The sequence below is a fragment of the Morone saxatilis genome, unplaced genomic scaffold (assembly GCF_004916995.1).
Source record: "Morone saxatilis isolate NCDOM2014 unplaced genomic scaffold, NCSU_SB_2.0 Contig2, whole genome shotgun sequence".
In the NCBI taxonomy this organism is placed as follows: domain Eukaryota; kingdom Metazoa; phylum Chordata; class Actinopteri; family Moronidae; genus Morone; species Morone saxatilis.
The window spans coordinates 10,833,843-10,848,943 of record NW_023339762.1 but is presented as its reverse complement, the minus strand read 5'-3'; the positions used below and the strand labels follow the sequence as shown (position 1 = coordinate 10,848,943).

Below are 15,101 nucleotides of genomic sequence, written 5' to 3'. Positions count from 1 at the left end.
AAAAAAACTGTGGTCTCCCTGCTCACTATACCACTGTTAACCAGATGCAATATTTTGACTTGTCTATTGCATAGAACAGTTTAGGAAATAACTTTGATAATAGCCTCTTTACACTGGTACAAGTGAATGTTACAGGCTTGAATCACAACTGTACAACTAATGCTAAAGAGCAACCAGCCTTTAAATAAATGGATACTTGATGAAAGAAAGACCAAAGTCACAGGAGACCTATGGCAGAGAAAAGGCAGAGGTGTATTCCTCCCTACCCAGTCACTGTGACTGATGTATCTGCCTGCTTGATGTCATCTTCAGTCAAGACAGAAATTGGTTTAGTGGACACAGCAGAGTTTAGGAAAAAAAAAAAGTCAACTCACCCAGGACTCGTGGTAAAGGACAGTTAGCAGGTACATGGCATAGTCATAATTCTGCTGTCTCAAAGGGCAGCTGGTAGAAGAAGGAAGGACAAAAGTTCATTTGTTTCATTTCCTCACTTTATTATTAGATATTTTGATTCCTAAAGCCACATTTCCACTCCATGGTTTGGCTCGGCTCCACTCGCTTTTGGTACCTCTTCTTTGTTTGCCACTGTAGACAGTACTTCCTCACATAGGCGAAGCTGATCGCAGTTGGGAAACAACACACGGGACCTTTACTTTAGTGTTGACAACCTTCCACCTTTATTCAAATTGTAACCTACACTGTACATTTACCGCCAGATTATCTACACTACTCCCCTTCTCCTCTTCACCGCTCGCGTCGCTCTAACTACGCATACACAAAAGACGCTGCTACTCCTAGAACAGGGACTGTAGCCTGGCTATTAGTGCTATGCAGTGTTTTCATGTCACCTTTTATTATCAGCTCGCTTGAGACCTTGACCGAGGTGGTACCAAAAAAAGAGTTGAGTCGAGCTGGAGGAAATGCGGCTTAAGGAAGGAGTGTTTACCGGTCAGCTGTGATGGTGAGGATATCAGTATCTTTGCAGTATCTGTCCCCAACAAGTTTGAGCATTTTCTTGCGTGCTTGATCATTTAGATTCAAACTGGACAGCTTTACCTGCAATGGCAGAGACACAATTAGATTAAAACAAGAGAAACATAATAATTTAGGTACTAGTTTTTTACACCCAGCATTGTGATGCAAAGAGAAATACACAAAGACAAGAAGATTAGGGCAGATGTGTTTTCATTATGTACTATAACTCCTGTCTGAATGACTTATCGCTTGAGATAAAATAAAACCACAACCCAAACTAACGACAATGTTTTTTTTTTTTTTAAACCTATACAGAGCTTTGACTGTGTTGATTAAAATACTATACTTTTTACAGATGAAATCATGGCCTTCATGCTGTGCCCCAGAATAACCTCTAAGCCCCTGCACAATGGATAGATGGAAAACAGAGATTATTCCTTGATTACATTGTTTTTCATGTCTCTGATTTATATCATTTGTACAGTGCAACAAAAATGCATTCACAAGTAACACGAGGTACATGTAAACATGCTTTCTGTGTACTAAACCTAATGCACTGACAACACAAAGGTCACTTTGGGGCTAGACAGATGTGTCCAGAGACAGTGAAGTGGTTAAGATAATGTCTGGACTGGATCAAGCCTAACCCTGTCGCAGATTTTGTTTACAAGATTTTTCTCAGTCTCCGTCAGTCTCTCTCACTACTTTGACCCTGTCTAAATAAACAACAAAATAACTAAAAGGCCACCCTACGCCATACGTTCATCAGTCACAGATTGGATTCATTTTAAAAAAAAACTGAAAATGGGGTGCACTGGCTCTGGACTCGGAAACTAACTGTATGAGATTTGCTCTCCAATCTATCTCTCTGCCTAATCCACCTGGATTAATGTCTGAATAATTCATTCATTCCATGATATAATCTAAGGCAAAGTGTTAGTGGAGCAGATGGCTGGCGATTAATGGTAAAGATGACACATTTCCATCTTGGAAAATCTGACAATTTTTGTCAAAGGCAGTGTAATAAGGCAAGATTTATTTTTAAATGTTTGTGTAAACACAAAGCCTCATCCAAGAAACAAAATAAACACACCTTCACACGGAAGTTATGGGATTGTAAAAACTACAAAATATTAGGCAGATTAAAGCAAAGCAGCTGTTTGTTGTTTAAGGCCCATGTGGCAAATCTGTTGTATTTAATAGACCAATTTTATCTTGTATTTTATAACTTTTTCTAATTTCTTAAACAGAACCTTAATGTGAATCTTCTTTTTCACAGATTGTGGTCATTACTTGTTTACATGTATTGTTGTGGTCTGTGAAGAGGATTGCATATTAATGGATTAGTGTTAAAGGGGATTAAGAGGAATATCAAAACACCCCCCAAAAAAATCTACTGATGAAAAGTAAAGAAGATACAAAATAAAAAACACATTTCCAAAAAAAAAAAAACTGAGAACTTAAACTAACACAAGAACTATAACAGCTTGAGCACATGCTTAAATGTAAACTAATTCCCGAGACTGTAATCTCCCTGTAGCTGTGAGGGGATCATTCCTTGGGTTTGAGGTCACTGGACAATGAACGTCCCTCTTCAGAAGTCACAGGGATGTCAGCTGGTGATTTACGCATCCCTGTAAATCTCTAATCTCATTTTACATGTCGGGTTTCTCCACACTTCACTTTCTATACCTAGTTTAAGCAAAGATCATCAGGTAGAACAGGTCAAAACCTTTTTATAGAAACATTAAAGAGCAGGGAAACTCACGCTGAGATGAACAATGCGAGCTGCAGGGTTTCTGATCGATGGGCCGGCAGACACGTAGCTTTTGGTTTCTACTTTGATGGGGAAGTGCTCGTCACATTTGGCATCAGTGTCCAAGGCAGAGGGCCACTCTGTACAGAATGCTGACAGCAGATAAAGACAGTTTTACATACGCTAAATAAGCCTACATATTTCTGCTGAACAATGCCACAAGTACACAAAGAAATGATTACGTTTCAGAGCTTCACAGTGTTTCCTGATGGCTGCCGGTGTCAAATGCAGAAAATTTGGTATCTGGAAAAAAGAATATGAGCGAGAGATTGTGTGAATGTTCAAATGCACAACTGTTCTCGTAACAAACACGTGTCCAGCAGTCTTAAAGCCTACATCCCAGAAAGTGTAAAGAAAAACTCACACAATCACAGACAAAAACGCTGTAATTCTAGCAGGGTGTACAATTTTGAGGCATCTAGCAGTGAAGTTCAACAACTGTATCCCGCTCGTCTTCCAAGCGTGTAGGAGAAACTACGGTGGCCAAAACTTGCAAAAGGCCATATCTAGAGCCAGTGTTTGGTTTGTTTGTTCTGGGCTACTGTAGAAACACGGTAGACCTGCTCCCTCTGTAGATAAGAACAGCTCATTCTAAGGTAACGAAAACACATCGATTCTTATTTTCAGCTGATTATACACTAATGAAAACATACCTCTCGATATTATATTCCGTTCTGCTAATATAATAATCTTCCAAAATTTTACACACTGGACCTTTACAGGGAATGGTAAACAAGTGGAAAACAAATCTATCCTCTTCCTCCTTCAAGTAAATTATATTATATAATACATATAATACCTCAAAATAAAATTCTCATTGGTCACATTATTGGCTTGGGCTTGTACAAAAGCACAGAATCTATGACTATTGATTAAAAAAGCAAAACATTCAAGCATCAAACATAAGTAAGGGATGCATAGCCGTTTAGCCCCTCATGGCTGAGACGGACAGAATGAAATCAGAATCATTCGGTTGCACGGCAGAGCTCCAGCTGTGATGGGTGAAAGTAGTGGATCTGCAAGTGGCTCCAGTCCAGATGGAGCAGCTGGTGTCTGGACACAGCAGCACAGTAATCCGGGAACAGACACAGAGCCATCAAAGCCACGCAGCAGAGCAATAAGAGCTCCATCGCCACTGCAAGAGCACTGGCCGGCTACAATTAACTGCACAACAACTGGTCGTAATCAATACTGGGAGGTAAATGTTCAGATATACAGAGAAGATGCACAAAGATATAACACATATTCAACTGTGTGTGGCTTTTCTTCCTTCATTTCTGCCAGCACCCTCGCGTGTTAAGACTTTATACTCATGCTGTGTGTAAGTCATGAGGTCTGACCTTGATCAGCTCCAAGTTGCCCTTCTTCTCTGGAGGAACGCCTCCCTTCACAGGGCAGCCCATCCTCACAGGTAGGGGGATGGCGTCTGGTATGAAGGGGGTTGCTACTGGATAAACTGCAGTCCAATCCTGATCCAGTGGCATCCGCTCTGTCCTGGGATCCCCTATCTGATGCAAAACACAGAAGACAAAAGAAACGAGGGAGAAAATCCATGACGACTCTCATCATTACTGAAATATTTGCATCTTGTTAAATTCAGCCTTGGAGAACAGACAAGCTGCACACTTACCTCTCTCTTGAATTTTTTGGAAAAGGCTTTTTTACCGCCTCTCTGAGGGGAACCTAAAATTGATCATATTTCAAGTTCAGCCACACAAGCATCAACTTTGTTAATGTGAAAATGTCTAATATAAATACGGTAGCATTTCTTTACATACTGCTAACACTGTTATCTGCACAAGACACTTTAACTACTACACAAATCCCATTTCTCAAGTGCAATTTCTGTTTTTACTTACTTACTATTTTCAATTAAATACACTAGATACATAATACTACAATACAATACTAAATACAATAGACACATAGATACCATGTATATATGCTGTAAATAACAGGTGTATGTATATATATATATATATATATATACTGTATAATATATATTGTACCTGTTTTATTTTTCATACTTCTTGCTATTCTGTATAGTTAATTAGATGAAAAACATTTATGTTGTTGTTGTACAGAAAAATAATAGGCAATTTTTTGTTCCTTCATTTTTCAGGTACACGTCAAACACTCGCTAAGCCCAGATATGTATTATTCAGACCTCTTTTTGCCTGATATGGTAGTAAATTGAATATATTTGGGGTTTGAGGAGTCAGACAAAACAAGCAATTTGATGGCATCAACTTGGGCTTTAGAAAAAACACTTTTTACTATTGACATTTAACATTTTTCTACATGCAGATTCACGCACCATCTCATCTTCTATTACCTCATTTAAGTTCCCAGTGGGTGCTTATGGTGGGAGCTACAGTTACAACCTTGTTCCTGCATTAAAACAGTGACTCATCCGTCAACTTCAGACGCTCTAGCTGCTCTATCTCTCTCTGTATATTGCTGTCAGAGGACAGGAGGTTCCCTCACTGGCCTTGGGTTAGCTCAGCGTGCAGCGCTGGTTCCGAGTCAGCGACAGTGAAACTCACCTGTAGTCGCATTAGAAGAATCTATAGACAACCCGGTCGCGTATGTGACCCTGCTCACGGGTTTATGAAGTCCGAGACCAGGAACATTTATTCGACCTAGAGACAGGAATGCTCTGCTTGTGTGTGCAGCCATGTTTTCACCCACAGTGACTATGGAAACCAGCGAGGGACAAACCATGAAAACTGCGAAGCGTTTAAATGAGCCCGCTGTCAGTGTTTTAGCGCCTCCTGCAGGTGAACACAGGTGTGGCACCACAGCTCAACATGAACTTTGGAGGTGTTAAACTTTTACAAACAAGCTTTCAAATATATTTCGGTTAAAAATACGACAACAACCCGTCTCCCTGTGTATGTATTTTACACTAGTGCATTATCTGTAAGCGCCCGACCCGTCCACGTGCGTCCAGCGGTTGCCCTTCACCAGCTGCTGCTTTTTCAAACGTGCTGTGTTTACGTGCCTCCGTAAACTCATGCTTCCGTGATGGCGACCAGTAAAGATGCTACACTGTATGAAAACACAACCACACTAATTTAAGAGAGAGTGGGACATGAGCATGGTCGTGGTTTCGGTGGGAACCAGTTTGAACACACTTAAAATGTGTAAGTGTGTGCTGTTTTTATACAGACAGTGTGTTCAGCAGCATGAAGCGTTCACTTTCGCTCAAGTGGAGGGAGTATTAGTATATGTAAATATACAGAGGGATAAAATGGGATTAACTGGACCTGGTGTAAAAGGAGAAGAGCCTGCATGTGGGTGTAGAAGTGCAAACAAGTTTGTCTTATATTTTGTACCGTAGTCAGCTCAAGCAGGTCAGTTGTAGATTCAGATGGGGTTAGAACTTTATGATTTTGTGCACACTCTTTAGACAATAGTAAGTTTTTTGCTCTTTTAGTGGAAAGCTACATGTTTATTTCACAGGGTTTATGCTGTTTCATTACACAGGAACTGTATTTCCCAGTTTAATCTTAACTGAAAAAAAACAATCCTACTGTGCACGCCCGGATTATCTTGTTAGGGGGCCAGGGGCAAAAAAAAGCCCCAGGAGTTCTGTGTATCAATGACTGGGAGGTAATTTGATTAAACCTCAACTTTATTTAGGATTATAGACCCTGAGGGCTCAATATAAAGTAAAGTGAAGGTGGTCATAATTTTGACAGCAAGGCCACAATATCATTCAATAATGCAGGACCCACTTTGTTTGATAGTGTAGTATCTAACAAGGTATTGTAACATCAGTATTGCGAGTTCCTATAAAAGGTTGCAGTTATTTAAATTATGCTAATTATGCTTTACTGTGTGCAGCTAACACACAAGGAAATCTGGGGCTTTTGGGGCCCCTGGAAGTCTAGGTTCCCAGTGCAATTGCTCGTGTTGCATGGTTGGTCATCCAGCCTGGCCAGTGATGCATGACTGGGCCTAAATGTATGAAAATAATAATAACAGAATGGCCTGATATTTTATTTTGGAAATCAAGTGACATCAAGCTAATGTGTATTAACAGTGATAATGAAGTGTAATTAATGTTTATTTTTATTTTACCACAATTTTACCATTATCATCACCAAATGTTGGAAATGATTTCACTATAAATGACAATAATGAACAACATGGTAATCAATTTGCCAAATGAACACCCAGGTTTTCAGGTAAGTAACAATAAACATAGACAGAAGTTGTTTGTTTAGAAGAAAACTCCATAGGGTATCTTGAAGTCATACATGCTTTTTTTGGAGCTTGTTTTTGTTTGGTTTGTGGACTGTTTGATTGACAGAAAAGTAATTAGAAAGCATCCTTAAATTCTGAAATTTTAGAGACTATTTGACTAAATAGTATTAGTCAGATAGTAATAATTTAGTAATAGTAATAGTTTTTAATATTTAAAAAAACGGAGATGAATTGGTATTCATTTACGTACATACGTCATTTCGCATCTTGGCTACTTGGTAGCAAATAGAGGGTTGCCATGGAGGGTACCACTTTGTTGTTCGCTAATATCCCGTAACCCGTGAACGCAGCACTTGCCCAGGCACAAACTGCGATGCACTTCAAAGGGACAAGTCCTGCAGGCAGCAGCCGATTCAAGGCTTGTGCCCTCACTGTATTTACGATGTCAGGGTTTGTTTTATAGCGATGGAAGATACGTTTTAACTTACTTCATTTAGTTATTTTACGACCGGTTCTAGTTTTCATTGAAAAAAACAAAAACAAAAAAACGCTAAACAAAAGCAAAAAATAAATAAAATAAAATAAAACTTGTTGCCTGGCTTCTGGGATAATAACACATCATTTACCACCGATTGCAACTTGAGGTATGTTTCTGGAGTAAAAGGTAAGAACTGACACACTGGTTTGACATGTCGTTTTGCTGTTTAATTCTTGAAGGGCTCAGCTACGACCAGTAGCTTGTAGCATTCATTGATGTAAATATTGACTTAACATTTGCTTGATTATGCAGCTTCATTAGACAAACCACCAGACCTGCGCTGTTTTCTGACCGCTCTCACGAGGTTAGTTAAGCAGATGACATTAGCAAAAAAAAGAAAGAAAAAAAAAGTAACATCAACATCAGCTGTCATTTAATTTGTGGCGGAAAGTCACACACACACAATGCTCTGTAACTGAGTCCCACAGCAGCCTTTGCATGTCTTGACAGTTCATTGTCTATCTCATGACTATGTAGTTTTAAAGGTAGAAACTCTATCTACAGGGAGAAAGCAGCACATGTGGCTCTTGTCATCACTTCAACTATAGTTGAGGACAGATATGGACGGGGGTGGCTGCCTCCAATTAGCCTACCTCTCTTGTCCCATGAGACTTTTTCCGATCCTTTTAGTCAACATCCGTCCATCTATCACACTACCTGGTTCAGTGTCTTTCCAAGAGAAGATACCGAACCACCTACGTTGATCCACTAATGAATTGTACATAAGTCAGCCAGGAGCAGACTTGACTTGGGAGATGGAAAGTGTTTTTGTCAAGTTGTCATGCTGTCCAGACTTAGTTACAGGTTCATATCCATTTGCATAAAGACCTGTAATAGACACAGTATGGAGGATGTGTTCCTGGTGTGCAGCTCTCTTTGCACATTTCACACAGCAAACTACTTACCTGGGCTCGCACTATTTAGTTCACTTCATTATACCTATTTTGAAAGGCAAGTAGTTGATGTTTTGATAGTTTGTGCTCACTTGAATTAATGTGTATTCTTAAATAATGTTTTAGTTTGATCTGACTGTGACTGTAAGGGGGAAAAAAAATCACATGGCTGCAACCATCCACGGCTTTAATCAGTCTAATTTTCATCAGCTTGCACATTGACTAAGCTTCTAGTGATGTGACATTTGTGTTAGAGGAGGTCACATTTTAGCTATAGTGTCTTAAAAGTGTTGTAGGCTGGTAAACACACTGGATTATATATATTTTTAACCATTTGCAAAAAAATCATAGAAATGTCACTATGATTTCTTACTCACAATCCCCTCTCTTTTCCTTCTCTTTTTAACTTCATAAACATGGCGCTATATGCAAGAACTGTTGAGAAGCTGATCTGCATCATCAGTGGCAGTGGCCCTAAGCACAGTAGGTCTCTGATCTACGTATGGCTCCTGTTCAAAAGTAACATGCTGAAGGGAAAGACCTTTAGTATTTGCCAAATGTTTTTCGAGTAGAAATATTTTCCTGCTGTGCTTGAATGCCATGTGTAGCAGCCACTGTAGCAGATTATATAGTTGCCACACATCTTTAACAATTTTTTTAAACATCATCATCAGACTAAGCTTTGCAGTGTCCATGTCTTGTATTTTTCATGACAGATGCTAAAATAACAAAGTCCTAGTATAGGGCAAGGGTTACTTTCAGTCATATTATCTCCATGACTCATGTCACTTCTTCCACTGCAGGTATGGACACACATGCGATACAGCAGCGAGAGCTCCTGTCTGCAGCGGGTAGCTAGCCAGCTCTAGCTAGCGCTTCCACCTGAACCTTGGTCATAACCTACAGGACATTACAGGACTCTTAATTCCCCCTTGGCCCTCTCTGAACTGGACCATCCTGCAGGGCGACATGGGGGAAAGACGGACACAGTCCTTCAACACGACGTGCCACGTGCAACGTGAATATGGCAGCAGGATGAGGAGCTGTTTCATAAGTTACAGGCCCAACGGCTATGCCAGCACAAGCCTCAGCCTGGCCCAGGAGATGGTTGCTGACCCTGAAGCCTCCGGAACTACAACTTCTAGCTCTGCCCTTGCTCCTGAACCTGACAGAAGCCACTACTCTCCTGTTTCACTGGAACAGGACCCCACAGCGGTGAATAATGGATCAGGCATTCCCTGCTGTCCGCCAGCAGACACAAAGGACCGAGCTCTGCAGACCATACACAGTCAGCCGTCTATTACCTCTGTCCCACCACCTGTCCCTCCACCTCTCCCTCGTTCGAGCTGGCTGCATCATCAAAAGGATTTCCACAGCCCTTACATCAAGACTAGCATGCAAGGGGATGTTTACAACTTCCTAGAGAGACCTGCTGGACTAAAATGCTTCCTCTACCATTTCCTTGTGTGAGTACCTGTTTGGTTCTGTGTATACTGATTTTAATACAACCATGGTAAGGTTGTACAAAAACTTTGATGTCAGCGCTAAAAGCTGTTTAAAATTCAGTAAACAGTGTAGCTGAGAGTCTGACTTTGGCCACACAAGTCTGGGCGATGTCCCTTTGTTAGCTCCAGTCCCTCTCCCGTTAATTACATCTAGTGCTGCTCCTTCCAGTATTAGGCTCTGGTTCCCAGTAACAAAAGGAGAGGTGTCTGTGGCCTGCTGGCTGTCTGCGGTTGTTAACCCAACAGAAGCAGGTCAGTGTGATCTGGTGAACCACACCACTGGCACTGTTGAGCTTGATCTATTCAGCTTTTCCTTACAGTAAACAAATCAGCAACCTCATGCATGAAACATGGAGCTTCCTTCTTGATCCTGCTAACCAAGGAGCACACTGACCTACAGTTAAACATAGCTTACATGAATCATTTTATTAACTGCCCCTTAGGAACGCTGTCTCTCCTTTGTTGGTGTTATTATGCTTGGACTGTGATTGGAGTGTTTTTTATCACGATAAGTTTACTAATTCCAGAGTATGTATGCAATGAATAAAATGATGACGAAAAGATACATTTTAATTAACGGGGGAAAACAATTCTCAGTGCACTGTAGCAGTTAGATTATGTAGTTAATGTTGTGTCTTTATTATGCAATTAAACAGAAAACGTTGTAGACTTAAAACTTACTTTTTAAAGTAAAATAGATTTGTGATTAAAAATGTATTAATGCCAATCAAACAGTTGACTCGATTGGAGTGGAAAGTCAGAAACATCCACTGTTAGTAAACACGAGAGGGAGTTTTGAAGTGATGAATATAGTCCACAGAGAAGACCCACACACAAAACGTCTGTATTAGTGATAGCAACAGCTTTATGGTGCGTGTAGATTGCTTTTGTAGGATACATATTATTTTGTCTGCCTGATAAAAGAACACAGAACATCACATATATAACATAACCTAATGTGTTAACTATGTGTGTTCAAGGCTAAGGCTAGTTAGATGGTGCAGCACAATATGAAGTAATGCATTTTTAATCACAAATTTCTTGTACTTACAATAACATTAATTTCTGATTGCAGTGTCCAAAGGTTTGCTCTCAAATCTCTTCTGTTTGATGTCACAATAAAGAAACAATAACAAATGAAAATAAAACTCTTAGAAATCAATATCATGGCCAAGAATACCCCCATGACATGTGATTAAATGATCTTCTATGATCTCTGAAGTATCCTGCAGTTTAGTTCCAGACGTCATAGTAAGCTCTGAGCCCATGGATTTAGACCAGATTAGATGAAAATATGAATGATAATAATAGAAGTTCAATTGAAATGCCTCTACTGAAGTCTTTGAAAACACAAAGTTCTGTGTATTATCGCATTACTTTGCTGTACTGCACCCCTGTTCCACAGTGCACTATATTTTACTGTTCCATTTCCTTATGGTTTTGTGTAGTTTGGATACAGTAAAAGCACACTAATACAGCATCCTGATCTGTCTGTTACTAACTCACTTTGAAAGAGTGTTAGGAGGATTAGTTGCTGCTGCTGCTGCCATAGTTACACATGCATCTTGAACTGGATCATTTATTGGCTGAAAAGCACCCCTGTACCTTACATATACCATGTTGTGTCTAAGTAGACCTGGGCCCAGGTCAGGTAAACCAGAACACAGTGCATAAAAGAAACAAAAACTTAAAACTTAATTTTAAAGATGTGTTCTATATAGTAATGTTTGCCAGTAAGCTTTAAATTTGCAACTTTTTGCAAGAGCACAACTTTGACTGTGAGATCCTTTTACACCATGTTTGCATTTTTTATAGAGAAACACATCCATTGCGGTAAAAAAAAACAACTCAGCTACTTCAACAAATGCAGTACATTTAAACCGTCACTGAAATGCTGTTAAAACACATTCAGACCATACACAGCTTTTAAAAAAAAAAACTCATTTTCAAACTCTGCAGCTGCACCACCATCCTGCTTACTCAAAAACATTTACATATAATCTCCAGAATTGTAAGAATCATGTTCCATCAGTGCTGCCAATCACACCATGAATGATAGTTATATATTAGTTTCATATCTGTTTCAAGAAAACGGTCATTTTAGATATTCTTGAGTGACAATCAAATATCCGACCACGCCTTCCATTCTGACAGTAAACCTCCGGTAATTAATGAGCTTTGAGATACTCTTTGATGCGGACTGAATCAATGAGGAAATAAAACAGCGCGTCTGGCTTTCTCAGAGGATGGAGACAGAGAGAATCTCACGTTTACAGAGTCAGTTACTATGGTTTTTTTGTCCCAAGTTTCCCTCATCTCAGAGTTTTCACTAAACCCGCTTTCTGGAGTACACCCCAGAAAGGCGTTTACCATAATGCGTTCGCCTGTTGCTGTCGCAGTGTTTTAGAGTGGTGTTTGTCTGCGGAATTGGGCAGCATGAGAGCGTGACACTGAAAGTGATTTGTGGTGCGTTCAAGCACAATAAATCCTTTCACCAACAAGCTTTAGAAACAGATTTCCTCCTTATAAAAAACATTGAATAGATTTTCAAAATCCCCCATTTCCACCACTGCAAACACAGAATCACACTTTTGTGGCCATGACTCAGAAGTTAGGCAGCTCTGGACTAGAATAACCAGGAGTGTTTGGCCTGCTATGAAACTTATGGCAACAATCTCTAAGACTTCTCTAAGAGAGTTCACGTTCCTCCCAAATCATCCATTATCCAAACACATTTATCCCCCTCTACAGCGCTGTAGCTCACTTGCCTTCAAATTACCTAATCATTTAAACATAGTCTAGACCTAATGTTTAGTGATTAAAAATAGCATGAATGCCTACCACTTTTCACCTCTGTCTGTGTGAAATTGTGCTTGAAGAGAAGCAGAATTTATCTGTCAGTCAAAGATGAATGGAAACAATGCTGAGTTCTCCGTTGTACTGTATGTATGGTTGTTCTGTGTCCTTTGCTTCCCACTGCTGATAATCAGTCCCAGCAGTAATTGAGGCTCTAACAGAGGAGAGAGAACCCGAGCCTGTCCTTCATTTAATATTAAACCCTTTTGACTGATCCCTGTTGACACTCCTTTAAGTAACTCTTACTTGTCGATGGCTGTCACTGGTGGCCATCTATTCTCCTGGCCTCTTTAGAGATTGGCAGGAGAGGAGGGAGGCATAAAGGGCTGTATGGAGCACTCATGACAGCCTTAATAGGTCTTCTCTAATAGGCCTGCTCATTAGGATGACACACACGCATACAACACACACACACACACACACACACACACACACACACACACACACACACACACACACACACACACAACACACACACACACACACACACACAGAGAAGTGGTTGCTCAATTCATTACTGCCTTTATCATGCTGAAGCCACAATCAGCAACATTTTCACAACTGCCAGCGGTTCAGCACAAACAAACACAGTATGTTTGCATGCAGGCATGCATCTACCAAAACACACAAATGTGCAGATAAGTTTGGATTTCACAATACAATTAAGGGAAATACTCAAACATATTGGCTCACACAGGCTTATATGTCAGATAACACTCCATCTGGTTTCAGAACATCATTCCAATCAACAGTTAGTGTAGTGGGATAACACACAGATTTATGAGTATTACTGGGAAATTTGACACAAATTAATGGTTGTACAACATACATGTGCATTGAATTTGTGTGTTTTGATGTGCATACATTCTTTAACTAAGTCTTCTGCAACAGTGGATGGATTTGATGGATCAGATATTTTTCTGAAAGCTGGTATAGATCCAGATGATTTTAGATGAAGGTTGCTAACAGCCGAAATGTTGTACTACTATTCACTAATTATGGGGAAAAAATTGAAGTAGTAAGTAGGCTATTATTCATTTTGTCATTCTCATTTGAAAAACCTAAACAGATTATTTCATGTGGATTTACATTAACTTTGGCACAGTGAGAACAAATGTCTGGCATAGGGTAAATATTTAGCATCTATTATTTAATTTTTCCTATTTTGCTGTTTAAACCTAGTTACCCCACCTTACCAAAATCATCATACTCATTTAATGAAAAATTCATTGGATAAAACTAATTAAAAAATAAATAATTTAATGAAATGTAATGAAACAAAAGTAGTTTCAGTTACAGACTTTATCGTCAGGGAGGATTCTCTCTCCTCCTGATGATGGAAAACAATGAATTGTTAATATAAACAAAACAAATTTATAATATATTAGATGTCACATTTATCCAACCCAGGAGGGGACAGACAGAAACCTGCCACACTAGTGACGACAGAGTTAGTCAGAATGGGTAGAAATCCCTTGGACTCGGGACAGCATACGAAAAGAGTGTCCAGAAAGAGTCTTATGCAATTGCATGCAGACTCACCAGCACACAGACAAACCTGAGGCAATGATCCCCTTCACGTTTGGGCCACTCCCTCTGAGTCTTTTACATAACCAAAGGGAATGAACATGTATGTCCTCATGAATCCCAAATGCCCTTCTCATACTGCAAGCAGATTACAGCCATACCTCTTGGTCCTTTTATCCACATAATCAGTTCAGTTTCTTACAGCGGGTTGTAGACGTCAACACACAGATTCATTTGAGACAAAAATGTTTGAGCTGCAACAGTAGAAGAAAGAAAACATTTTAGAGATTATTAAAAACAGTCCTTAATGCTTTCATGTACAGTGTTTGTAATCAAAATGTCATTATCTGATAAAGGTAATCTTTACTGTAACATCACTGTAACGCAACCAGTTTGCAGTGGAGGAAGCACCTGTTTATCCTCGTGAAAATGCACGGGGCCAGATGTTGTCTGGAATCCTTGGTTATGTCGTGTGTTTTTATATCTGGACAGATTATTGAAATGGCTATATTGAATCCCCTCCATCTATGTGGAAAGGCCAGAAAGGAAACCTCCTGTTGGATATCTGCTTACAAGATATGTACTGTATGGCTTTCTCGGTGGCAAGTTCCGTGCACTGGAATATACTTTTTAATGCTATTTCCTTCCTCAACTGAAGACTTTGGTTCCAAAATTTGTCCAGCATGCTTAACAATTGAAAGAAAAAATGATTCCTAGTATGACATTAAAACTACGGAAGCGCATTTCATTCACCATATCTCGTAATTACGAGATGAGGA

The 15,101-nt window shown here is 39.7% G+C and overlaps 2 protein-coding genes across 2 annotated transcripts in view; one reads left to right on the top strand and one right to left on the bottom strand.

The window, feature by feature from the left end:
- The window catches only part of mrps35 (mitochondrial ribosomal protein S35), a 7,783-nt gene extending 2,289 nt beyond the window's left edge, over window positions 1–5,494 (bottom strand). The window contains exons 1-7 of the mRNA XM_035665029.1: window positions 5,338–5,494; window positions 4,422–4,474; window positions 4,132–4,299; window positions 2,974–3,034; window positions 2,744–2,883; window positions 947–1,056; window positions 375–444 (exon numbers count right to left, since the gene is read on the bottom strand). Of these exons, the coding sequence (XP_035520922.1) occupies window positions 375–444; window positions 947–1,056; window positions 2,744–2,883; window positions 2,974–3,034; window positions 4,132–4,299; window positions 4,422–4,474; window positions 5,338–5,470 (735 nt within the window). The 5' untranslated portion in view covers window positions 5,471–5,494. The remainder of the gene's footprint in view (window positions 1–374; window positions 445–946; window positions 1,057–2,743; window positions 2,884–2,973; window positions 3,035–4,131; window positions 4,300–4,421; window positions 4,475–5,337) is intronic.
- Window positions 5,495–9,237: 3,743 nt separating this feature from the next.
- kcnq1.2 (potassium voltage-gated channel, KQT-like subfamily, member 1.2) overlaps window positions 9,238–15,101 on the top strand; it is a gene marked incomplete at its 5' end in the record, with an annotated part of 165,374 nt that continues 159,510 nt past the window's right edge. Inside the window, 1 exon segment of the mRNA XM_035664282.1 lies at window positions 9,238–9,900. Within this exon segment, the coding sequence (XP_035520175.1) occupies window positions 9,404–9,900 (497 nt within the window).